This window comes from Amblyraja radiata, chromosome 21 (assembly GCF_010909765.2).
Source record: "Amblyraja radiata isolate CabotCenter1 chromosome 21, sAmbRad1.1.pri, whole genome shotgun sequence".
NCBI lineage: Eukaryota > Metazoa > Chordata > Chondrichthyes > Rajiformes > Rajidae > Amblyraja > Amblyraja radiata.
Window position 1 is genome coordinate 19,975,837 of NC_045976.1, and position 27,711 is coordinate 20,003,547.

A 27,711-nucleotide genomic window follows, 5' to 3' on the forward strand; every position below is an offset into this window, starting at 1 on the left:
GGCTGCAGGCAAGCAGCACCCAGTCCAAAACGAGAAGCGTCGCAAGTGACCACGACCGGACGCAGTAGATCAAAGAACTTCAGAGTAGGTGTGCTGATCAGCTTCGTCTTTAGCAGGTCAAACGCCTGCTGGTGGTGTGGAAACCATGACCAAGCAATGTCCTTTTTAGTGAGTTGTCTCAGGGGTGCGCTCAACTCGCTGAGGTCAGGGATAAACTTGCCCAGGTAGTTGACCATACCCAGGAAGCGCTGTAGACTGATAACATCTGTCGGGGCAGGCAGCTCTGAGATGGCGCTGGTCTTTTGCGGGTCAGGCTTTAACCCGTGGGCCGTGAAAATGTGGCCAACATATGTGACCTCAGGCACCCGGAACCTGCATTTTGACTGGTTCAGCTTTAGATTGATCTGCCGTGCACGGTCCAGAATCCGTCGGAGGTGGCGGTCATGTTCGGCCACATCCCTTCCATAGACCAGAATGTCGTCCACAATAATCGCACAGGGCAGACCTGCAAACAATTGTTCCATAGAACGCTGGAATACCTCGCTGGCGGAGTTGATGCCGAACGGCATCCGCAAAAACTTAAACCTGCCGAAGGGCGTACCGAACGTGGTTAGGTCCGTGGAACGTTTGTCCAGGGGTATTTGCCAAAACGAACTTCTGGCATCGAGGACGGAGAACACTGTGGCTTGTCCGACCTGGGCGGCAACATCTTCAACAGTCCTCATAGGGTAGTGGGGCCGTTTAATCGCCAGATTCAAGTCCTTAGGGTTGATGCATACCCGTATTTCATTTTTTCCTTTCCTCATTGTGGCGACCATGGTGGAGACCCATTCGGTTGGATCGCTGACAGCTTCCAGCACTCCCATGTTGACCATGTCTTTCAGCATGCTCTCCACCTTGCCCTTCATGGCGAACGACACTCTATGGGGTGGACGGATCACAGGCACCACGGATGGGTCAGTTGCGATTTTATACACCAGCGGCAGCTTCCCCAACTTGTCGTCAAACAGGTCCGGGTACTCGGATAGTGGATCCATCACTGCTTGCACCTCGTGGATCGTACGGTCAAAGGACACCAGACCAAGATCCTGGCAGGCCTGGTTGCTCAGTAAAGTTACAGTCGCAATCCAGAATAAAGAACGACAGGTCACGGGAAGATTTCTGTAGCACGCAATGGAAGGTCGCCCTCCCCACAGGTGTTAGCTCCTCTCCCCCATAGGCACGCAAAACAGAGCGATCTGCAGTCAACAACTCATTATTCCTTATCTTGTGGAACAGTGATGTTGACATTACGTTCACTTTTGCCCCCGTATCCAGCTTCGCAGAGAAGGACTTGTTGTTCACAGTAATGAGCACAGATGGATCGGGGAGGCGAGATCGGCTGTGGAGGAGAGTGTAAACACTTGCATCTCCCATGGAATAGCTGAGCTCAGAGCTGGGGGCAGTGTCGACAGAGGACTGAGAATCCATCTCGCTATCAACTTGCTGAAGGTTGTTTAGGAGTTGTCTAGGAACTGAGGGCACTTTCCCACGGGACCGGCAGGCAGCTGCAAAATGGTTCATTTTCCTGCAGAAATTGCAAGTCTTTCCGAGGGCTGGGCACTGTGATTCCGTAGGATGCACATAATTACAGTTTGGACACTTCTGAGATCGCGGGACCCGAGATGTACGAACGGGCCGCGGTGGAGGGCGAAAGTTGCCCTGCATGCGTCGTTGTCCAGCAACACCAGTCAGATTTATGGCTCTGCTGTCAGATCCCCTCTGCCCATGCGGAGGGGTGACCACTTCGGCGATGCGGCACGCATGCATTGCTTGAGTCAGGGTTAGGTCAGGCCGTTGCAGCAGGTCGGCACGTAGTTTCTGGTCAAGCATGCCAGTGACGAGAATGTCCCTGGTGAGCTGGTCACGCATGGTTTCAAAACGGCACCGCTGAGCAAGGTAGCGCAGGTCAGCGATGAAACACTCGACAGGTTCGTCCGGCTGTTGCTTACGTGAGAAAAACCTGGCCCGCTCCAGTATACGGTTGGAGGGCAGGTCGCATATCTCCGCGAACTTGCGCAAAAGACATACCGGGTCATTGGCAGATTCAGCTGGCTCGACCGGCTGGCCGTTGTCATCCAGGACTGCTGGTTCGTAGACGAAAGCCTGAGCTCTCTTCATTGCGTCGGGACCGGCCAGGTTGAGCAGGAGTGAGGCTTTGACCGCGGCTGGGTCGTTCCGGTGCGCAATATTGACGAAGTGAGTGTAGTCCATCACAAAAGTCGACCATCGCTCCGCAATGTCAGCGTCAAAGACAAGGGGAGATGGCTTTCGGCATGAGGATGCCATATCAAAGGAAGCCCAACACTGGGCACTCAGGGGACAAATAAAAGAAAACCGGTAAACGGGAGACGCGAGTTTAACTTTCTGACACCATGTAAAGGTCTGATAGCTGACACACTGTAACCTTTACTAGGAGTTTAATATAGCACATGGCACACATGTCCCAGCACTGACTGCATCCAGCCTTCAGGCGTACTGGGACCTAGTGGGAGGAACAAAGGGAGGATACTACAGTTATACTAATATGATGGGGCGTGGTTAGTGGTGATGAGGTAGCTACATTATAGGTTGCATGCATAAACCATCTACAAGTGCCTTCCAGAGAAAAAGTGCCTGAATGTAGACAAAAATGCTGGAGGAACGCAGCGGGTGAGGCAGCATTTATGGAGAGAAGTAAAGGAATTGGCGACATTTCGGGTTGAGACCCTTCTTCCTTCGGAGAGAGAACTTCTTCAAAGTGGACATACCTTGAAGAAGGGTCTCAACCAGAAACGTTGCCCATTCCTTCTCCCCATAGATGCTGCCTCACCCGCTGAGTTCCTATAGCATTTTTGTCTACCTTTGATTTTTCCAGCATCTGCAGTTCTTTCTTAAACAAGTGCCTGAATGTGATATTTTAATGGCTCAATACTGAAACTGATTATCATAAGTACTTTGGTTGGACCCTTAGGTTAGGGGGCCAAGGTTATCCATTCAATCAAACAGGAGCTTGTTAACTTATGCAAATCAGTGCCTTGTGGAAGAAAAATATATAATTCCCGAATAGCTTTAAAAGCCGATTTGGCAGTACTTCTACCATGAGACCAGGTCAGGAGATGCAGGGGTGATAAAGACATATTGGGAGAAGAGCAGGGTGACCCACTGCCACTTCTGATCTCACTCCCACAATAAGAGCATCAGCTGTCCCAATTCTCAATCATTTACTTTTTTCTGCCTTTCTCAAACTTGTTAAAATGCAGTAGGCATTTTGCATTCAAGTTGTTGACAAAAGCATGTTCCGAATGTTGTTTTGGTCTTGACTCCCCAAAACGTACCAGGTATCCCCATTTGCTACTTATGCCATATATGTTTACGAGGCCCTGCCCCACAATATAGACTGAGGACTTTGCTAAACTATCAGGTACCTTGCTGGCATACTCTTCTTGTTGAATGCTCAATAATTACGTCTATTTTTATTGTGGTTAATGTACTTCACTTGGCAAACTGAAACAGCTGAAAGCTCTACCTAGTTTCATTGAAAACCTTGTTTTTTAAATAATTTTTTTAATTGTTTTTTTTAATGATAATTAAAAGATAATGGATTCAATCTTAATGATTGCATTTTTTTTGTAATGCCACCAGATTATTTAATAGACATGACATAGTTAACAGGGTCTATTGACATGAATAGAAAAGTCTAAGCTTTTGGTTACACGCTTAAACTACATCTATGATGCCAATACACATATGTCACATAATTCAATGTGTTTGACTGAGCAGCCTAACTGCCAGTGCATGGTTTATGGTGGAGTGGCCCATCTCAGTGAGAAACATTTAATGGTCAGCTTGTTTGGTATAGTTTAATATTGGCAAAATCTGTCATTCAATTTGCACATCACAACAGTAAAGTCCATCGCTATCACCAATATTTTCACATCAAAACTTGAGTCAATATCTCAAATGACTGTTTAGGCGTAGGAAACACACTGGTGTATTGTGGACCTACCCATTTAGAATATCAAAACACTAAACCTGCTATTGAGGACTGGCTTGGTTCTGAGCTTCCAAAGTTACCGAAATCATGCTGAAAACATTTAAGTTGATGGTCACCACATGATCATCAGGAAACTGACAGGAACAAGTCACTTCCAAATGGGATGATATGTGGTGTGCCTCACAATAATTTGAACGATGTAGAGCAGGGGTCGGCAACCTACGGCACCTGGGCCAAATGCTGCCCGTAACTCTAAATCATCTGGCCCGCAGGCGTATTTTTTTCCCAGTAATTATCCGGCCCGCAGACATCTGTTATCTCCGGTACCTCCCGGGCCCAAGGCCGCGGTGACGCAAGGAGGCCTGCACTGGCGGCGTCAATGGCGGAGCCGCCGAGCAGCGCCGAGCTCTGGCTGTATCGCATCTGGTGCAAAGCCGTCGGCATTGCCGCGCACCTTCTGTGTCTGGGCTTCACTGTCGGGATTGGGGTTGTCAATAAGCCGGGGACGAGTGAGTGTATTTGAGCCACCGCCTTCAGGACAGAGCCAAGGCAATGGTCCATAGGCATGCCATGTTCGTGAGTGCCCATAATTAGGGGCCAGTGCTCCGGGTGGGGTCATCGAAGGGGCGGGATCTCTGTGAACACGTGATTTGATGCCTGCCATCCGGGGCGGGATGGGGGCGGGTTCCATGTGTACACGTGATAGACGTGGCCCGCCATCCACTCACACGTGCGTCCTGGCCCCTATGCAGAACAAGGTTGCCGACCCCTGATGTAGAGTGTACACGGATCATATTTAATTAACTTTGATTCATTTGAAATTTTTCTGCTTCCACTCACCTTGTTGCAAACAATCATGGGTGAAAATAGGATCAAAATAAATCAACTTCTGCACTTGTATCCAGCCATTTATTAACACTCTCATACCACTGCTATCCCATGTATTATTTTGTTCATAAGTCAATTGCTGGACATCTGAGTTTGACACAATGTAAGAAACAATACAGTTTATGTCCCACCTTCAATGGTTGCTCTTTGTGATATTAAAATCAAATACTCCATAAATTTATTCTAATTCTTGTGAAGGGTGGGCTTTGGCAAAGAGGCTTACTTGGTAATATCCTATGTCATACAAATTAGTCAAGAAGTGAAGGGGGAAAGAACTCTGAGACCCATCTGAATTTGGAATTATATTTAATAGTTACTTTGTCATGAGAAAGCAGTTACTGTCAAAAGAACTACTGTGCCATATGCTGAAAACATTGAGCACATTATTTTCAGGACATAGCTTTCAAATTAAATTCTGAAATCCTGTATAATTAACGATGCTAGGTGTTTATATTAAGTCTTCATTCTTTTTTAGTAGTAGGGGTTAGAGCCTCCAGCAGATAACAATGACATGGTTATAGAAGGGTTGATTGCTGTATGGCAACTTCAACGTAACTTTCAGCTTGTTTTGACTTAAGTATTCTGGACACTGGCGGCAAATTCCTACCCACATTCCTGACTTCTCCCGTGCTCTAAACCTCAGCTCCAGTCATGAAAGTAGCCAAAAATTCTCAATAACAAATGGTTGACCTCATGAGTATGTGGATCTGTGAGCATTAAATCTGCAGATGATGAGGACTTTGTGTATCGTACATGGCTGTCCATCCCGTCACGAAAGCACTATTTGAGACAGATATGAAGCTGCATAATGTTTCTCAAGTTACACTCTCCCCATAGGTGTTAACTTAGATAAGTTGTAGCATTTTCCATTTTTCATATTTCCAGCATTGTTCGTTTTAAAGTTCTCTTAGCTTTTTCAATATACAATTCAAAATGAAGAACTGCGTGGATGTGAATTAGTGCAGTTTTTAAAAAAAGAAACAAAATGCTTATATAGAAACAAAATTGGTGATCTACCTGTGGTACAAGGAACTGAACTGTGCGAGAAGTTCCTCCGTCCCAAGATGCCATTTCCATCATAAAACCTTGAAGAAATAAGATACGTGGATTTAAATTTAAAAAAAAATAAGAGTTTAACTCAGTTTGTAATTTTTTTTTTTAAACCCCTCACCTTCCATGTCTTCACCATTCCTATCCTTTCAATTCAAAATATACTGATACTTGAAATAGTAACTATTTTCTTTATAGACCAGTATCACAAAAATAGATGATATATTCATTACCACATTGCTGTTTGTGGAAGTTTTCTGTTCATAGATTGGATACAGTAACTCAGCAGGTCAGGCAGCATCTCTGGAGGGATAGGGCAGGTGACATTTTGGGTCTCACTGACTTCTCCGGTCTTTTGTTTTCTGCTCAGTACTGTGCAATGTTGGCTAGAATGCTTTCACAAACATTTTTTGCTTGTGTAGTTTTGATTTAATACTAATCACATAATATTACATTTGTTAAGAGTGGCAAACTATAGTTACAATACCGATGTATATTAATTTCACATAAACAGATAAAACAACTTACTTTTTCTACACAGTGTCACATCAGCCCTACTCATCTTAAGTAGTTAATTGGCTGTAAATGATTTTGAAATGCCAAATGATTTTAAAAGGCACCAGATAATTAAAATCTTTCCTTTTTCAAACTATAAATAAATTATTGAAGATCTGCAAACTGTTCCAGTTTAGCTTTACTTGTCTGCAACAAAAACTGCGCTCCTCAAGGTTATCGTGTTCAATACAACTGAGTATAGTGTATTGAGTTTAGTTGACTCGATAAAACAGGCAACAGAGCACAGAATCATTCAACTGCACATCAGTAGAAATGGAATAAACACTTGAGTAAATCTAATCTCTTAGCTGCTAATGGACAAGTTTTATTATGAGAAACTCATCGTGCAGCCTCCATGATTGACACTCACTGAAAACATTCATTTCCCAAAATGAACTTGGTATCCCTAAACTTCAAGATTTATTAGAAATTCCAATAAATTCACTAACCTTTTACGCACTTAAACACAAGCTCTGCCCTTTTCAGACACCAGGGTATCGTCATCTCCTGTAAATATATGAAACATGTTGGATAAAATATGATACAATCTAAAATATTCAACATGTGTTTCATAAACAACATACAGTGCATTCAGCAAGTATTCAGACCACTTCACTTTTTCTACATTTTGTTACGTTACACCCTTATTTTAAAATGTATTACATTCTTTTTTTTATCATCAATCTACACACAATACCCCAGAATGAAGAAGCGAAAACAGGTGTTTAAAAGTGATTACAAATAAATAACTGAAATATCACATTTACATAGGTATTCAGACTCTTTGCTATGACACTCAAAATTAAGCTTAGCCTCATCCTGTTTCCATTGATTATCCTGGAGATGTTTCTACAACTCGATTGGAGTCCACCAGTAGTAAATTAAATTGATTGGACATGATTTGGAAAGTCTATATAAGGTCCCACAGTTAACAGTGCATGTCAAAGCAAAAGCCAAGCCATGAAGACGAAGGAATTGTCCGTAGACCTCAGAGACAGGATTGTGTTGAGACACAGATCTGGGGAAGGGTATAAAACAATTTCTGCAGCATTGCAGGTCCCGAAGAGTACAGTGGCCTCCGTCATTCTTAAAAGGAGGAACTTTGGAACCATCAGGACTCTTCATAGAGCGAGCCGCCCGGCCAAACTGAGCAATCGGGGAGAAGGGCCTTGGTCAGGGAGATGACCAAGAACCCGATGGTCATTCTGACAGAGCTCTAGAGTTCCTCTGTGGAGATGGGAGAACCTTCCAGAAGGACAACTATATCTGCAGCACTCCACCAATCAGGCCTTTATGCTAGAGTGGCCAGACGGAAGCCACTCCTCAGTAAAAGGCACATGACAGCCCGCTTGGAGTTTACCAAAGGGCATGTGAAACAAGATTCTCTGGTCTGATGAAACAAAGATTGAACTCTTTGGTCTGAATGCCAAGCTTCACGTCTGGAGGAAACCAGGCACCGCTCATCACCTGATCAATACCATACCTACGGTGAAGTATGGTTGTGGCAGCATCATGCTGTGGGGATGTTTTTAAGCGGCAGGAACTGGGAGACTAGTCCGGATCGAGGGAAAGATGAACGGAGCAAAGTACAGAAAGATCCTTGATGAAAACCTGCTCCAGAGCCTTCTGGGCCTCAGACAGGGGCAGTGGTTCACCTTCCAACAGGACAATGACCCTGAGCACAGAGCCAAGACCACGCAGGAGTGGCTTTGTGACAAGTCTGTGAATGCTCTTAAGTGACCCAGCCAGAGCAAGGACTTGAACCCGATCGAACATCTCTGGAGGGACCTTAAAATAGCTGTGCATCAACGCTCCCCATCCAACCTGACAGAGCTTGAGAGGATCTGCAGAGAAGAATGGGAGAAATTACCCAAATACTGGTGTGCCAAGCTTGTAGTGTCATACCCAAGAAGACTTGAGGCTGTAATCGCTGCCAAAGGTGCCTCAACAAAGTACTGAGTAGAGGGTCTGAATACTTAAGTAAATGTGATATTTTAGTTATTTATTTTTAATTACTTTGCAAACATTTCTAAACACCTGTTTTCACTTTTTTATTATGGGGTATTGTGTGTAGATTGATGATAAAAAAATGAATTTAATCCATTTTAGAATAAGGCTGTAACGTAACAAAATGTGGAAAATGTGAAGGGGTCTGAATACTTTCTGAAAGTACTGTACCAATGAATTAATTTCCAGATAAGTGTCGATAACCTTTACTAACAAAAATAAATGTAATGGCTGAGCAGCACTGGTCGATTCTTGGTTTATAAATCATATCTCCCGATTAAAAAAAAAAAGAGTACCTCTCTATTTGCATTTTAGTATTTTTCCTAGTAGGTCTGTATAGTATCTCTGGCTATCTGATATTTGACGTTATCTTTGTAAAAGTCAATAGATTTTAAGATTTATAGCATCTGGTCATTTATCCTCCATGGTTCAAACTACCAGAATAATTTTGCCTATCTAACAGCACCTTAATCATCACTATCGTGTCTGCCTCTACCACCACACCTAACAAGGTGTTCCAGGCCCCCACCACCGTCAGTAAAAATCTTGCCCTGCATATCGCATTAAACGTTCCCCCTCTCACCTAATAGCTATGCCCTCTAATGTTGGACATTTCCACACTGGCAAAAAGGTTCTGTCTACCTTATCTATACATCTCATAATTTTATATACTTCTATCAAGTTTCCCCTCAACCATTGACCTTCCAAAGGAAATAATCCAAGTCTATCCAACCTCTCCCTGTAGCTGAAATCCTCTAATCCAGGCAGCATTGAAGTAAACCTCCTCTGTACCTTCTTCAAAGTCTCTTTCCTGTAATGGGGTGACCAGAACTGCACGCAATACTCCAAATGCGGCCCAACCAAAGTCTTATAGAGCTGCATCAAGACTTCCTTGGGGTGGAAGATTGCAATCTTCACGTGGTCCGCCCAGTTTCCACGAATGCAATCAACTTGGCGTGCACAATCAAATAATATCAAATAGAACAAGTTGTCCTACAACTTTAGGCTGCGCACGCCATACACAAGAGGAAGATCAAGACTTCCTGTCTCTGATACTAAATGGCCCGAGCAATGAAAGCAAGCATACCATATGCTTTTTTTTAACCATCCATCTACGTATCCTGCCACCTTCAGTGAGCTATGAACTTGGGCTCTAAGATCTATCTGTTAAGATAGATCTTAGATCAATGCTGTTAATGTCTTGCCATTAACTGTAAATTCTCTCCTAATATTCAACCTCCCAAAGTGCAACTCCTCACACTTGCTTGGGTTAAACTCCATCAACCATTTCTCCGCCTATTTCTGCAGCTGACCTATATCCTAGTGTTTCTTCTGACAACCTTTGTCACCATCTGCAATTCCTCGAATTTTGGTGTCATCAGCAAACTTACTCACTAACCCAAGTACATTTTCGTCCAAGTCATTTATATAGCTCACAAACAGCAGAGGTCCCAGCACAGATCCCTGCAGAATTCCACTGGTCACAGACCTCCAACAAGAATATATACCTTCCACCACAACCCTCTGTCTTCAATGAATAAGCCAGTTATGAATCCATATGACCAAGTCATCGTGAATCCCATACATCTTAATCTTCTCTGGATAACATACCATGTGGGACCTTATCTAAAATCCATGTACACAATGTCCACTGCCCTATCTTCATCAATCTCCTTTGTCCCATTCTCAAAAAACTCAATCAATTTAGTAAGACACGACCTGCCACATTCGATGTCTACAGTAGCTGTCTGCCAAATCTGAAATGCTGGTGAATTTATGTAGAGGGAGGAATTAAAGAAAGATAACAAATGTCCCTACATTATCCTAAACACTATGGACAATTTACACTTATACCAATCCAATTTACCTACAAACATGTATGTCTTTGGAGTGTGGGAGGCAACATAAGCTCTTGGAGAAAACCCATGCGGTCACGGGGAGAACTTACAAACTGCATACAGACAGCCCCCTGTAGCCGGGATCGAACCCGGGTCTCCAGCGCTGCAAGCGTTGTAAGGCAGCAGCTCTACTGCTGCGCCACCATGCTACCCACGTTGTAACATGTTATAAATCACTTTGATACAATCCAATGCTTCCTTGCCTTAACACTTTTCCATTTACCTCAGACATATCATGCACCAATAAGAGAGGAATTGTTATCGTTGTTATATCATGAGTGCAACAGACTTTCAGAATGTTACGTAGGCCCATAATTGCTGGATCACGGGCTGTAATATTGCTAGATCTCACATTGTCGTCCACACACAGATGAAAGACAACATGAACTTCAGAAAGGTTAGAATGTCTTGTGGTGTAAAATTCTCCTGTCGAAATAAATAAAAACATTTTATATGACAAAATTATACTTTTTGAAATCACATCAAGCACACCTACATTGTTAATCATTTGAAGAAAAATAACTACTGAAGGTGTTGAAAATATGAGGTGGTACCACCCATTATTAAAGTAAAAGAAGCATTATACCATGTGTAAAGGTCGTTATAGAACATCAATAAAGAATCATTCACATTTCTTAATGCGCTGAATGCAATCTGGGTTGTCATGGCAAATTAATGGATGATCAATGCAATTCATATTGTCCATAGTATTACTGATAATTCATACTATTGGTCTCAATGACACCTATATTTAAACCCATTAATATGCTCCACTAATGAAAGACTATCTTTCCAAACACTGATGGAAAACTCTTGTGCAAGTATGATGAAAATGGAGTCCTACATCATTCAAATATTGACAGGCAACTGGACAAAATGTATACACACCCTCGCAAGATTTCAACTACTCTAGGTGAAAACTAATCTTCCTCAAATTCCCTTTGAATCTCATACCACTTACTCTAAGCTTGTGTCCTCTGGTCTTGGACACTGCTAAGGGGAAAGTTTTGCATTACCTACCCTAACAATGCACTGCACAATTTTGACCATCTTAGCACTGGTTAGGACTATTCTGATGGTTTGCCTATCCTTCCAATGAATTTTGAGGATTTTGTTGGGAAGGCATTGGTGGTATCTTTCCAGGGTATTAATATGCCAGTTGCCAGAATCACAGTCCCCGACACACATAGGAAGATTGGGATCACTGCTGGCCAGAGATCAAGAGTTTGATGCCAGGTTTGTAGATTTGATTTTCAAATACTCTGAATTTCACCATTGATGCTCATCTTTGTTGAGAAGTGTCTCCCAAGACCTGGCAGATGATCCACATCTTCCAGGTTCCCGCCATAACTCATGGTAGGGGCATTGTGGTTCAGGAGAGGAGGTTGGTACAGGACTTCATTTGGTGCATGCTGAGCACAAGACCCATCCGATCATATCCCTCAGCTATATTTCATTTTCCTCAGATGCTGCCTGATGTGCTGAGTGTTTCACCTTTATCTGTTGTTATTTTAGCACAATTTCCTATTGGTAGATAAGAGTTTCTTTGCAGGTGTCAATTATGGTAAACCTTGGGGCAGCCCATAAGATGGACACTTTGTAGCTACTGCAGGCTGTAGTGTGGGATGCTGTCTGAGGACAGTTACCCTTTGTGGGACTTGCACTGGTGGGGCACAGTATTAACCATATAACCATATAACAATTACAGCACGGAAACAGGCCATCTCGACCCTTCAAGTCCGTGCCGAACACGTATTCTCCCTTAGTCCCATCTACCTGCACTCAGACCATAACCCTCCATTCCTTTCCCGTCCATATAACTATCCAATTTATTTTTAAATGATAAAATCGAACCTGCCTCCACTGGAAACTCATTCCACACAGCTACCACTCTCTGAGTAAAGAAGTTCCCCCTCATGTTACCCCTAAACTTCTGTCCCTTAATTCTCAAGTCATGTCCTCTTGTTTGAATCTTCCCTACTCTCAGTGGGAAAAGCTTATCCACGTCAACTCTGTCTATCCCTCTCATCATTTTAAAGACCTCTATCAAGTCCCCCCTTAACCTTCTGCGCTCCAAAGAATAAAGACCTAACTTGTTCAACCTTTCTCTGTAACTTAATTGCTGAAACCCAGGCAACATTCTAGTAAATCTCCTCTGTACTCTCTCTATTTTGTTGACATCCTTCCTATAATTAGGCGACCAAAATTGTACACCATACTCCAGAATTGGCCTCACCAATGCCTTGTACAATTTTAACATTACATCCCTACTTCTATACTCAATGCTCTGATTTATAAAGGCCAGCACACCAAAAGCTTTCTTTACCACCCTATCTACATGAGATTCCACCTTCAGGGAACTGTGCACAGTTATTCCTAGATCCCTCTGTTCAACTGCATTCTTCAATTCCCTACCATTTACCATGTACGTTCTATTTTGATTTGTCCTGCCAAGATGTAGCACCTCACACTTATCAGCATTAAACTCCATCTGCCATCTTTCAGCCCACTCTTCCAACTGGCATAAATCTCTCTGTAGACTTTGAAAATCTACTTCATTATCCACAACACCACCTATCTTAGTATCATCTGCATACTTACTAATCCAATTTACCACACCATCATCCAGATCATTGATGTACATGACAAACAACAGTGGACCCAACACAGATCCCTGTGGCACCCCACTAGTCACTGGCCTCCAACCTGACAAACAGCCATCCACCATTACTCTCTGGCATCTCCCATTCAGCCACTGTTGAATCCATCTTGCTACTCCACCATTAATACCCAACAATTGAACCTTCTTAACCAACCTTCCATGAGGAACCTTGTCAAAGGCCTTACTGAAGTCCATAAATACAACATCCACTGCTTTAACCTCATCAATTTCCCGAGTAACCTCTTCAAAAAATTCAAGAAGATTAGTCAAACATGACCTTCCAGGCACAAATCCATGTTGACTGTTCCTAATCAGACCCTGTTTATCCAGATGCTTATATATATTATCTCTAAGTATCCTTTCCATTAATTTGCCCAACACTGACGTCAAGCTAACAGGTTTATAATTGCTAGGTTTACTCTTAGAACCCTTTTTAAACAATGGAACAACATGCGCAGTACGCCAATCCTCCGGCACTATTCCCGTTTCTAATGACATTTGAAATATTTCTGTCATAGCTTCTGCTATTTATACACTAACTTCCCTCAATGTCCTAGGGAATATCTTGTCCGGACCTGGAGACTTATCCACTTTTATATTTCTCAAAAGTGTCAGTACTTCCTCTTCTTTGAATCTCATAGTTTCCATAGCTACTCTACTTGTTTCCCTTACCTCACATAATTCAATATCCTTCTCCTTGGTGAATACCGAAGAAAAGAAATTGTTCATTATCTCCCCCATCTCTTTTGGCTCTGCAGATAGCTGTCCACTCTGACTCTCTAATGGACCAATTTTATCCCTCGTTATCCTTTTGCTATTAATATAGCTGTAGAAACCCTTTGGATTTACTTTCACCTTACTTGCCAAAACAACCTCATATCTTCTTTTAGCTTTTCTAATTTCTTTCTTAAGATTCATTTTACATTCTTTATACTCCTCAAGCACCTCATTTACTCCATGCTGCCTATAATTATTGTAGATCTCTCTTTTTCCGAACCAAGTGTCCAATTTCCCTTGAAAACCATGGCTCTTTCCAATTTTTACTATTTCCTTTCAACCGAACAGGGACATAAAGATTCTGTACTCTTAAAATTTCACCTTTAAATGTCCTCCATTTCTCTTCCACATCTTTCCCATAAAACAAAATGTCCCAATTTACTTCTTTTAAATCCTTTCGCATCTCCTCAAAGTTAGCCTTTCTCCAATCAAAAATCTCAACCCTAGGTCCAGTTCTGACCCTCTCCATAATTATATTGAAACTAATGGTATTGTGATCACTGGACCCGAACTGTTCCCCAAAGCATACCTCTGCCACCTGACCCGTCTCATTTCCTAACAGGAGGTCCAGCACCGCCCCTTCTCTAGTAGGTACCTCTATGTATTGCTGCAAAAATCTATCCTGCACACATTTTACAAACTCCAAACCATCCAGCCCATTTACAGAATGTGTTTCCCAGTCTATGTGTGGAAAATTGAAATCTCCCACAATCACTACCTTGTGCTTACTACTAATATCTGCGATCTCCTTACATATTTGCTCTTCCAATTCTCGCTCCCCATTTGGCGGTCTATAATACACCCCTATAAGTGTTGCTACCCCTTTCCCATTTCTCAGCCCTAGACGAGCCCTCTAATCTATCCTGCCAAAGCACTGCTGTAATATCTTCCCTGATAAGCAATGCAACACCTCCACCTCTTGCCCCTCCAATTCTATCACACCTGAAGCAACGAAATCCTGGAATATTTAGTTTCCAATCACAGCCCTCCTGCAACCATGTTTCACTGACCGCCACAACATCATACTTCCAGGCGTCAATCCAGTATTCCTCCACAGCTGAATGATAGTACAGCATTTTGACCTACACAGTGTCTGATACGGGTATTCAGGGTGGACAACGAATTTGGTTAGATATGCAGTGTAATCAATGGTCAGAAACATGGCTAGGTACATGACCGGAACCAGGTATTAGGAATGCTGATAAATGAGGCATTTGAGCCAAGGATTGGGAACATATAATCTGCTTTATTATCTCCAAAATCTGGCCTCAAAACATCAGCAGTGGTCTTTCAGAAAGATTGATGCCAAAGCTTTCAAGGAAGGGTCTCGACCCGAAATGTCATCCATTCCTTCTCTCCAGAGATGCTGCCTGTCCCGCTGAGTTACTCCAACTTTTTATGTCTATCTTCACAAAATTGGAAGTTCAAATTAAATTAATTAGATATTGAATGGCAAGAGAAACCCAAGAGAAAACCTTTTTTTATATCATAAATTTCTGGTGTGTATTATTTTTATTTTAAAAATCACAAATTAATTATATAGTCTAAATTCTGTGATAATTTGCATTGATTCTTGTAATTGATATCACTTTTATGCTCACAGATTGCTCAGCAGAACAAGTTAAAGGAGAATCAACGTTTCCAAATAAACAGGTTAATTAACAGGCACTGCAATTGGAGCTTAAAAGGGCCTGTCCCACTTGGGCATCATTTGCGCATCGCGCGGATGGCGTGCAAAGATTTTGTACATCACAAAATCCTGGGGCGCCGCTCGCGACTGCGCGTCACTGCCTAGGTCACCACGAACCATACGCACGTAATGCGCACCATGCGCGCATCACGACGCGCTCGTCACAACGCGTGCGTCGTGATGCATAAACGATGACGTGTAAATTACGCGCAAATGACGCCCAAGTGGAACAGGCCCTTAAATGTTTCTTTCCTAAAGTTCCAATTAATGGAGCAGTTCTACAATGCAACATTTACAGAAATAGAGCATGCAGTTCTGGATACAAACACACTCACAATTGAACCAAAAACCAGAAGTGCCGTACATAAGCCAAGATAAGCCATGGTTTCGGCTCCTTCACCATCTTTCCCATTATTACTGGGGGGTTAATCAATAGAATGCAAGATATTAATTCACAATGAAATGTGCAGTTCCACGTACCTGGCAAAATATTCGATGGATTTCTTTCTCCAGTCTTTGACTTATCTTCATTCCCCCCATTTCCATTTGACAACTCTTGTGTAGAAAATACATTTTGTCGTTAACTATTTTAGTAACTACTGGAATGTATTGCTTTTATTTTTATCAATATTTAATAGATCATCCAGTGTTTTAAGATAATCACTGTACAGGTCTACAAGTGTAAATGCTGCAATTGTGACTTATCAGCCTGGATTTTGTAATCAGCAATGAAGCAAGGCACTCAGAATACCCTCAACGATTCACTGATCTCTGCGGCGAGGTTTCATTTCTCTTTGTCAGTTGCCGTCAGGTATCCGTCAATTGTGATATCTACCATTCAGCAACAATGAAGTCACCAAGCAGAATGACTAGCCAAACACACTGAAGATTTCTTAACAGTACATAAAATCCAGAAATCAAAAGCTCTAATATTTAAACTACCTTTTTAATCATTTTATAGAGAATTAAATTTTAAAAAATGAGCTATATACATGAGATAATGTTAAAGGTTTAATTATCATAAACAAACTTTAATAAAGTAAAAATAGTTAAAAAATCAGGAGCTTTGAAATAATTATCAGTTGTAGGATCCACATAAAATTACTTTCTTAAGTCAGAGAGGCTGATATGCAATAAATACGGTTATGCATATTAAAAACTCAATTACATCCCATTAAACAATATACATTTTTTAGGCATTGTTAAATTCAGAACAGTTGTAAGTTGGTATTGATTCTCTGATTTCTGCTTATTACATAGCAGAACGCTGCTAACGCTGCTCTCAAGATAAGGGAATCAAGACAGGAACTTGCTGACTTCTGCGTTGAACTGCAAAACATCCAATCAAAATCTGTCCCTTGGTATACCCGGCAATAATAAACTAAACTAAAATACATACTTCCTCAGTTATTGTGCAAATTTTGATAGTTTCATAATTATCATCACTTTTAGGTCCATAATAAAAGAATCAACTACATTAAAAAAAAAATCAGTTGCTATTAAAAGCTATGTTTTCTGTTCAACTCTCACATTATTAGTAATGACATTTTGGCTGGGGAAGAGAAACACTGAAACATTGATAGAACTTCAGCTACACTCATAAGAGATCTCATGTTTACATCATGAGGCAAAAATAAATAAAATGTTAGCAATAATAACAGATTTTTTTTTTTGGATTAATACTCAAGATTTAAAACTGGCTTCCTATCATAACAGCCTATCATATATAAACTTCCAAACCACAAGTGCAGTTTGAAGCAACTTTATTCATTATAGAACTAGGCCAGACAGGCAAAAAAAGTAACAATGAAGTTTGCAACTGTATTTGCACTTTCTAACTTACCGGCTCTTTCCTTTGATTTCTTATTACGTTGAGCACTTGCATAAAGTACAACTTGCTGGACAATCTGAAGCTGTTGTTCCACTCTAGGAAAATGGAAATCAGTGCACTCATGGCAAACCGTTGCAAAATCTAGTATGGATGGATAATTAAAATATTGGAATTGTGTGGAATTGCTCTTCCTGATTTTACATTATAAGACAGTACTATTATAAAAGGCTTACTGGGGATTAATTAAACATCTATTTTGTTTACATTCCTCCTTTTGCCCTATTTCTACATGAACAGTATTCCAATCTCTCAGTCATCCATTCCCATTACACCTGTTCTGATGCTGTTAGTGTCTTGTATCCTTTTGACAACTTCTACAGGTACACAGTAGAGAGCATGCTGACTGGTTGCATCGTGGCTTGGTTCGGCAACTTGAGCGTCCAGGAGCGGAAAAGAATGCAGAAAGTTGTGACCACTGCCCAGTCCATCGTCGGCTCTGACCTCCCCACCATCGAAGGGATCTATCGCAGTCGCTGCCTCAAAAAGGCTGCCAACATCATCGACCCACACCATCCTGGCCACGCACTCATCTCTCCTCTACCATCGGGTAGAAGGTACAGGAGCCAGAAATCTGGTACATCCAGGTTCAGGAACAGCTTCTTCCCTACAGCCATCAGGCTGTTAAACTCGCCAACAAACTCTGAACTGTAACAGCCTATTGCACTTTATCTGAACAAAGGTCTCGACCCGAAACATTGCCTATTTCCTTCGCTCCATAGATGCTGCCTCACCTGCTGAGTTTCTCCAGCACTTTTGTCTACCTTCGATTTTCCAGCATCTGCAGTTCCTTCTTACACATTTATCTGTTTATCTGTTAACTGTTTATTTATGCGTATATGTGTGGTCTATGCTATATAGACACACTGAACTGTTCTGTATTTATGCTTACAATACTCTGTTGTGCTGCAGCAAGCAAGAATGTTATTGTCCTGTCTGGGACACTTGACAATAAACTCTCTTGACTTGACTTGACTTGAGGATCCATTCCATAACTTGACTCTTACCAAGGATCCATTCCATAACTTGACTCTTACCAGAGTGAGGCCACACACAAACTAGTGGAACAGCACCTCCTATTCCTTGGAAATCTTACAATCCAACAATTTGAACATTGAATTCTACAATTTTAGGTGACCTCTAACTAATCTCTCTCTCTCTCCCCCCCGAGATTTATTACCTGTCACACTTTGTCCTGCATCTCCCCTCTTCCAGCTTTCTTCTCCCCCCCACAATCAGTCTGAAGAAGGATCTCAACCCAAAAAGTCACATATCCATATTCTTCAGAGATGCTGCCTGAGCTCCAGCACTTTATAAAAATTTATTATTATTATTATTATCTCCAGATGACAGGTTTCTTCAACAACCACATCCCATCCTGCATCCAGGTCGTTAAACAGCTTGGACTTCTGCGTCGACCCCGTTTCATCCACAGAGGCTCTCGGCGCAAGCTTGTTTGCTTCAACCACGGACATTCCATTCCATCCATCTGCTCACTACCACGCTCTACCCCCCCTCAACTGCGTCACCCCCCATCCCAGCTGACCGCACGCACTGTCAACCGGGACAACCTCAGATCTCTCCAGCCTGCCCCCATCCCTCCACCCTCTCATAATGCCAACTTTGCCCTCCTCAACACCAGGTCGCTCAACAACAAAGCCCTTGCCCTCCATGAACTAATCCTTGACAACACTCTGGACTTCCTTCTGCTCACTGAGACCTGGCAACAACCCAATGTCTTCTTCTCCCTCAATCAAGCATCCCCACCTGGATTTAATTACATTTCCAAGCCCCGCCCCTCCCGCCATGGAGGTGGCCTCGCTGTTATTTTCAACCAGAATTTTCGTATCACTGAACTCACCTTCCCCCCAGTAGCATCATTTGAATTCCTCGCCTTCAAAGCCCTTCCCTCCATGACAGTCATCCTCATTTACCGGCCACCTAAACCAAACCCCTCCTTCCTATCTGACTTCACTGAACTCCTCACACTTGCCTCATCCCTCTCCCCACGTCTGCTGCTACTTGGTGACTTAAATATTCACATGGACTCCCCCACCTGCAAGCTCGCATCTGAATTCGCCTTTTTACTTGACAACTTCTCTCTCACTCAGCACGTCACCTTTCCCACCCATGACAAAGGTCACATCCTTGACCTGGTCTGCTCCACAAATCAACCGGTACTCGACCTCCATCCTTGCCTCTTCCCCCTCTCTGATCATAAGCTTATACGGTTCACCATCCCTTCTCCGACACCTCGCCCCCGCTTCCTCCGAGAAATCACCTTCCGTAATCTAAAATCCATTGATCCCCACCATCTCTCTGACCTGCTCTCCACCACTCTCCCCCTGGACTCAACCCCCATCTCACCTGATGATCTCACAAACCATCTCAACTCCACCTTGTCTACCTCCCTTAACACTATGGCCCCCCTCAAAACAAGAACCGTAACTTTCAACACATCTTCACCCTGGTACACACCTGCACTTCGTAAACTGAAACAGACTGGTCGCCGACTTGAACGACTCACAAAGAAATCATCTCTCACAGTCCACCTTGAAGCTTACAAACTCCACCTCACTGACTACAAAGATGCCCTCATTGCTGCAAAATCTGCCTACCTCTCCTCCATATTCACCGATCCCTGCCTAAACCACAGAACCCTCTTCTCCACAGTGGGCAACCTCCTCAAGCCTTGAGCCAACACTCTCCCTACCTCTACTCCGGATCTCTGCAACTCATTCCTCCACTTTTTCGCTGATAAAATCAGCACCATCTATCAATCTTTATCCCCTGTACCCGACTCCCCAGCATCTACTCCACCACCTACCAAGGCCCCTCCTTTCAACATCTCCACTGACCTCCTTACCCCTCCTCCACACTGCTTCCTCTCCCAGTTTGACCTGGTCACCCCTATTGAAATCTCCAAACTCATCAGCTCTTCCAAACCCACTACCTGCTCCCTCGACCCTCTCCCCACTCCCCTGCTGAAGTCCTGCCTCCCCGTTCTCTGCCCCTACCTCACTAATCTTTTCAACTCCTCATTGTCCCAAGGAATTGTCCCCTCCGCTTTCAAAACTGCTGCTGTTACACCAATCTTAAAGAAACCTGGTCTTGATCCCTCCTCTCTCATTAACTACCGCCCAATCTCAAACCTGCCCTTTCTTTCAAAAACCCTGGAGCGTATCGTTGCGTCGCAACTTCATTCCCACCTCCTTGCGTATAACCTACTTGAACACCTCCAATCTGGCTTTCGCCCCCTCCATAGCACAGAAACTGCTCTCCTCAAAGTCCTCAATGACCTCCTCACCTCTGCTGACACTGGTTCCCTCAACATCCTCATCCTCCTCGACCTGAGCGCAGCCTTCGATACAGTGAACCATAACATCCTGCTCACCAGACTCAAAGACCTCGGCATTGAAGGCTCTGCACTCAGCTGGTTCCGTTCCTACCTTTCCAACAGATCCCACTTCATCTCTCTCCACAACCACACCTCTGCTACAGCCACAGTCACTCAAGGCGTTCCCCAAGGCTCCGTACTCGGCCCCCTCCTCTTCATCATCTACATCCTCCCCCTTGGTCAGATACTCCGCCACTTCAACCTGGACTTCCACTGTTACGCTGATGACACACAGATCTACCTCGGCACCAAATCCCCCCACAACCCCCCCCCCCCCCCCCCCCCCTCTCCCATATCAACTCCTGTTTGTCAGCTATAAAAACCTGGATGCAACATAATTTCCTCAAACTCAACAGCGATAAGACAGAATTCCTCCTCATAGGCTCCAAAGCCACACTCAGCAAAATCAATAACCCCACTCTCACCATCGACAGCACCACTGTCTCCCCATCTCCCCAGGCCCGCAACCTTGGCGTGATCTTTGATTCCACCCTCTCCCTTGAGCCTCACATCCGCCATGTCATTAAAACCTCCTTCTTTCATCTCCGCAACATCGCCAAACTCTGACCCTCTCTCACACCTCCCGCTGCTGAAAGACTCATCCATGCCTTCATCTCCTCCCGACTGGACTACTGCAACTCACTTCTCCTTGGCATCAGCTCCACCTACATCAACCGACTCCAACTGGTCCAGAACGCAGCCGCCCGACTCATCACCCACACCAAATCCTGGCATCACATCACTCCAGTCCTCAAACAACTTCACTGGCTACCCATCTCCCACCGGATCAACTACAAAATCCTGACCCTCACCTACAAAGCCCTCCACCATCTGGCCCCCCCATATCTCACTGACCTCCTCTCCCCCTACCAACCCTCACGGTCCCTCAGATCCACATCAGCCGGTCTCCTCTCCATCCACAAGTCCAACCTCCGCAGTTTTAGGGACAGAGCCTTCTCCAGGGCAGCTCCCAGGCTCTGGAACTCCCTCCCCCAACTGATCCGCAATTCCGTGTCACTCACCATCTTCCAGTCCCGCCTCAAGACCCATCTCTTCACCTCTGCCTATCCTTAGCCCCACGTTCCCCTCCCTTTTCATCTGTGCATTAATTGCCTCATATTGTGTTTTGTATTGAATTCTGTCTTTACTTTGTGTACTAGTCATGTCTCTACTATTTATTTCATTCCTCTTACATGTTTTTCCTCTACCTGCTAAATTTTTGTAAGGTGTCCTTGAGACTCTTGAAAGGCGCCCATAAATAAAATGTATTATTATTATTATTATTATGTCCTTTTGTGTATTAAACATCACCTGCAGTTTTACTTACAATCTCACTCCTTCTCTACACGGCCAACTACATTTTCTGTTTTCACCTTTCAATTGCTCATCTATTACCAGCATCCCTAGTATTCTTGTTTCATTAGCATTAACTTTGCATTTTCAACACCTTTATCATTTAATCTTTCACAGCTTCCATCTGATCTTCCCATTGCTTTGATCTTTAAACTTGTTAATTGAAAATCGTACCATTCTCATGAAAGATCACTGAACTGAAAGGTTAATTCCCTTTTTCCCTCGTTAATGCCTGCCTGATATGTCAATTACTTCCAATGTTTTGTTTAAACAAACACAAATACTGCTTTGTAGTACCTCGTTTGATACCGCTATAGGAATTGATGCGGTTATCAACAAGCAAGACGAGTCCACAGAGGGAAGTGGAATATAGTGAGAGTGCTGTCTGTAATCTCTGAAGTTTAACACCACTTTGTTGATTGCGCTTGTGTTTACAAAAATCAAGGACATCAGCTCTCACCAGCCGTAAGTTGTGCATGGTTTTCAGTTGAGCTCCTGTGGTGTAAGAAAGTACAGGTATTTTAAGACCCAGGTTAAATAGATAAACATTTTAAGATATATCTAAGATTGGAGGATTTAAAACGGTAAAATAATTTCCTACCTAAATGTATGGTAAAACTTTCTTCCAACAAAGATCGTTCTTCAAACACTCGTTCACTTGTTACCGTGGATTGGCTTTGCTTTACCTTGATTTCTTCACTTCAAAAAGCAAAGAAAATTATTTATTTGCAAAATGTATATAAAACCCAATTCAATTTACGGCAAATTAATATCTTTTCTACGTACATCAAGTTTAAATAATTTATCGAGTCCTCAAGTTTTAGATAAGTTGAAAACGGAAAGTAATCCAATTTTCTTCAATCATAAGAGAATGAATTATTCAGAAACTGTGCCAAAATATCAGCATATGTAAGTATATAATAAATTCAAAAGCATCCAAAAATTAAAGTAAATTTTGAAGAATCTTGTTTTTAGTCTCAACTTTCAACACGTGGAATCAACGACTACTAAATTTAATGACCAGGTGCTTGGAAGTCAATAAAGCGTTCTATGCTTACTGAACTGAAGTCTAAATCACAGACTAGCTATTAGCTTTCATTAGTACTCTGCCATTCCTTTATTATTGTCCATTTGGAATCAGAAACTAAATCACAAATGTTAAACTTATTAGTCTTCGAAATGGTTAATTTGGTAATTAAAAAGTGATACAGAGCAGTTAAAAAGCAAAAACAAAAATCAAGATGACAAAACCAAATGCAAAATACAAGAAACAATGTTTAGTTGAATTATAAAACAACATAGTGCCCAATAACTACTAATTGACTAGGGCATTCTGGGTTTGATTAGGCCAGTGCCTTTTAAAATATTTGTGTCATGATAACAATGGAAATAAATGAAAGAAGAAAATTCATAGATAGGTTACCTGACTGTATTGTTGTTAGGATTTTGCATGTCCTGATGTAGTTTTATCACCCACTCTTGGTACTCCTGTTTCTGAATAGTCATGAGTTGTTTCAATTCGCTGGCCCATTTATTCTCCAGTACCTAATTGCAGAAATTGTACAGATGCTTACAAATCATTATTTAAGTCTTACTTTTTGCATAAAGTGCAATGGTTTCACACCTTCATATTGTAATAGTGAGCATAAAGTGGTTTTCTCAAATAAATAAAACTCTGATAACCTGGCAGATTCGGAGGTTTGGTGGTGTCAGCCTAGCCAATTATGTGGACCATTGGATTCAATTTCTACTAATGGGCCAAAACATTTTTAGTTAATTCTTCTAGATGTTAGGCAGCATTATAACAAATGTTGCCAGTTAATCAGGTAAGCTTAAGGGGAGCATGGGAATTGGGTCCTCGTTGAGTGGAATGGGAGGGTGGAAACTGGGGCGTCGGTGTGAGTGGGAGCTTGGTTGTGGGGCCCATAGAGCAGAAAACACAAAGACCAACTGGTAGCCAGACGCTGAACCATCAGAAATTCTGAATAGTTGGATAGCAAATGATCAGAGTTTTACTCCAGTCTTTTTCTTCTTGTGTAAGGCGTGCAGAGCCTAAAGTTGTAGACGCCAAAACACTACATCTATTTGTTTGTGCACGTCGGGTTGATTGCATTAGTTGAAACAGGGTGGACCACGTGAAGGTTGCAATCTCCCATTCCTTTACTCCAGTAACATAGAAACATAGAAAATGGGTGCTGGGGTAGGCCATTCGGCCCTTCAAGCCAGCACCGCCATTCAATATGATCATGGCTGATCATTCAAAATCAATACCCCATTCCGGCTTTTTCCCCATATCCCTTGATTCCCTTAGCCCTAAGCGCTAAATCTAATTTTATCTTGAAAACATCCAGTGAATTGGCCCCCACTGCCTTCTGTTGCAGAGAATTCCACAGATTCACTCTCTGGGTGAAAAAGTATTTTCTCATCTCAGTCCTAAATGGCCTTCTCCTTATTCTTAAACTGTGACCTCGGGTTCTGGACTCCCCCAACATCGGGAACAAATTTCCTGCATCTACCCTGCCCAATCCTCTAAGAATTTTATATGTTTCTATAAGATCCCCTCTCATGTTTCTAAATTGCAGCGAATTCCAATACCATGTTCATGCTGTAAAAATGTACGCACAGAACAATATTATATAATGCAATCAGCACCAGAGTTAAAGATGTTAACGTGTGCTTTAAGTGCAGGTTGGATGATGCCTTGTGGAGCTAATTTTTTTCTCTGCACATTAATTAGAACAATTTCTTCACACAAAAATACATGGCAGTTCACAAAATGAAAGGTTTTGTTTCACATTATTAATTTTGTGCACCAATACTGATGTAACTGATCCAACAGTGCCTGTGACATTGAAGCAGGAAATATTACATGGATATAGTGTAATCAGTGAAAGAATACAGTTGGATTACCTGCTGGGAATCAAAGTGCTGAGCAGCGACTGAGTTTACATCTTGATCTGTAAGTGTTTTTCCCAGCTCTTGCATCACTTTGTCCATTTCCACAGACTGCCTATTAAAAAAAAATAAAGGAACTGCTTTCTTTTGGAAGATAGATAATATACTATCCTTCCAAACACAAAGAAAAGCAATAAAAAGTGATAACAGGTAACATCAAAATACATATATATTATTCTAATGTAATGTAATACACCAAATGTAATTTATTCAGATTCAATTTTTATTGAACGGTAAATGACTTGAAAGTATACATGTTAAATTTGGACATGATGTGATACTGAGGGAATCATTTTTGTGAAGGTGTATGCTGTCAATTAGAATAATTGTTTTAGAGATAATAGTTTTACTGCTGGTATTAGATTTTGTGTGAAGTTGTGTGAAATGTTGCGAAGATCAATAAATATCAACTGCATCAATTTAGACTCACTAACCTCGTCTAGTGAACTGCTTCAAATTATAGTGACAGAATTCTATGTTTAAATAATTATAATTTCAACTTCATAGCTCTGGTCAAACTTGGCACACAATGACAACTAATTCTAGTCTGGAATTCCATGGTTATTGCATTCCTTCTTCATTTGTGCTGGATTCAACAATGCTTGGCTGGGTTTCTAGGATCAAGTGTGCATTCCATCTTTAAGCAAGGTTGAAAACCTGCATATTATGCAGATACTTTTGTTTGTATAAAAAAAAACTGCAAACCTTTCCTGCAGTTTCTTCAATTCCATGTCTCTTTCACTTATAAGCTCTGAGACTCTGACAAAGTAATTATGTTCCAGGTTGAGTAAAGTCTCGGATGCTGGAGAATGAATCAAATCATGGTACACATCTGCAAAATCTTCATCCCAACTTGGCTCTTCTGGCCTAGCATATTCTAACGTGGTCTAGTAAATAATGAAATAATTTAGTCAAACGCAAGCCGGTCTCGTCTTTAAATTTATGTTGTATTTTACACAATTGAAACATCAAATCTATAGAATTAAATGGGTTGCAACCACACAACATATGACACAAGTCAGACAATAGTAGAACAACAGTAAATTTAAGTAAAACATCAATAAAATATTTGCGCATTGGAATTGTGTGGCTGTAAACATTTGAAAAAGAAGTTATAAGACCTGTCACGACTTGTACTTAAAACAATTGTCTATAATCTCCAATTCAACAAAGCCATCTATATTTTGGTACAACATCTTGTATTATTACTATGTTAGGTTAGTCACTGAAACATGAGCCCTGCTAAATACCGAAAATTATAATTGTATAGGATTTTTACTGACAGTTCCCTTTTGGACACAGCAGATACTGAACCATAGTCCAAAACAAAAATCTATTTTTCTGCCAATTGTCCACATTATTAGATATCTGCAAACTACTGACTGACATTACTAAAATACATACCTCATGGTAAGCTTTAGCCCAAGCATTAACAAGTTGTTCAGTATTCCGGTCGCTGCTTTTTAGTTTTTCTAAGGCAGCTTCTGCTTCTTTGTCATAATTCTTTTTAGTTTCTTCATCAATAAATTGATAAAGAGATTTTTTTAAATCTGTAAGACATTTGAAACAACACTGTAGATGTAATTTTCCTACATTTAAAATACATTTCTTAAGACGATAAGACACATCCTGTTTTCAACCATTTTGTGTTATTGTATTAAATCTGACAGAGCATATGTAACATAAAGGTACAAAGTTAAATAAAATACTACATTATACAATACACAATACAATTTATTTGTCACTTGAACCACATAGAGGCTCAAATGAAATGTTGTTTCTGCAGTCATACACACATGAAAAAAAAGACCCAAGACACAACACAATTTACACAGACATCCATCACAGCGCATCTCCTCCTCGCTGTGATGGAAGGCAAAAAAACTTATCTCTCCCCTGCACTCCCCATTCCCCTCCCGATGTCAGAGTCAAAGCCCCCGGCGGGCGATGGCAATTGTCCCGCGGCCATTAAAGCCACGCCGGGCGATGCAAGGCCACGCTCTGGGTCTTGTTGTTGGAGCCCCCGGCGGGCGCTAGCAAAGTCCCGCAGCCGTTGAAGCCGCGCCGGGCGATGATGTAAGGCCCCGCTCCAGGTCATCCTCGACCCCGCTCTCGGGCGGGAGAAGTCGCCGTTGCAGAAGCCCCGAAAAGCGATCTCCCACCAGGGACCCGCGGGCTCCCGATATTACTGTCTGCCAGACCTGCGGTAAGCCTCCGAAACTCCGGGGGTCGGGTCACAGCAGCACGCCATCACAGCTCCACCCGCTCCGGACTCGGCCAGCTCCGTGATGGTGAGTAGCTCCGCAGCTCCGTGACTGGAGCCCCAGGACGTTCTTGCTGGAGGCCGCTCCACGTTGCAGCCCCAACGACAACGGAGACCTGACAGGGAAAAGGTCGGGTTCTCCGTGCAGGGGAAAGATTTTAAAAGTTCCCCCCCCCCCCCCCCCCCCACACACACACACATAGCCCATCAAAAAAATAATAAAAACTACATTAAAACGGGACAAAAAATAACAAAAAGACAAACGGACTGCAGAGGCCGCTGCGACGTGAGTCGCGCCGTCCGCCCATAAAGG

At 42.4% G+C, this 27,711-nt stretch overlaps 1 protein-coding gene across 5 annotated transcripts in view; it reads right to left on the bottom strand.

The window, feature by feature from the left end:
* c21h12orf4 (chromosome 21 C12orf4 homolog) overlaps positions 1 to 27,711 on the bottom strand; it is a 57,373-nt gene that overhangs the window by 18,479 nt on the left and 11,183 nt on the right. For all 5 annotated transcript variants that reach the window (XM_033039732.1, XM_033039730.1, XM_033039733.1 and 2 more), the window contains exons 3-13: positions 26,540 to 26,685; positions 25,841 to 26,022; positions 25,091 to 25,190; positions 23,604 to 23,725; positions 22,782 to 22,879; positions 22,478 to 22,675; positions 17,386 to 17,514; positions 16,023 to 16,097; positions 10,637 to 10,839; positions 6,958 to 7,015; positions 5,921 to 5,988 (exon numbers count right to left, since the gene is read on the bottom strand). In XM_033039732.1, the coding sequence (XP_032895623.1) occupies positions 5,921 to 5,988; positions 6,958 to 7,015; positions 10,637 to 10,839; positions 16,023 to 16,097; positions 17,386 to 17,514; positions 22,478 to 22,675; positions 22,782 to 22,879; positions 23,604 to 23,725; positions 25,091 to 25,190; positions 25,841 to 26,022; positions 26,540 to 26,685 (1,379 nt within the window). The remainder of the gene's footprint in view (positions 1 to 5,920; positions 5,989 to 6,957; positions 7,016 to 10,636; positions 10,840 to 16,022; positions 16,098 to 17,385; positions 17,515 to 22,477; positions 22,676 to 22,781; positions 22,880 to 23,603; positions 23,726 to 25,090; positions 25,191 to 25,840; positions 26,023 to 26,539; positions 26,686 to 27,711) is intronic.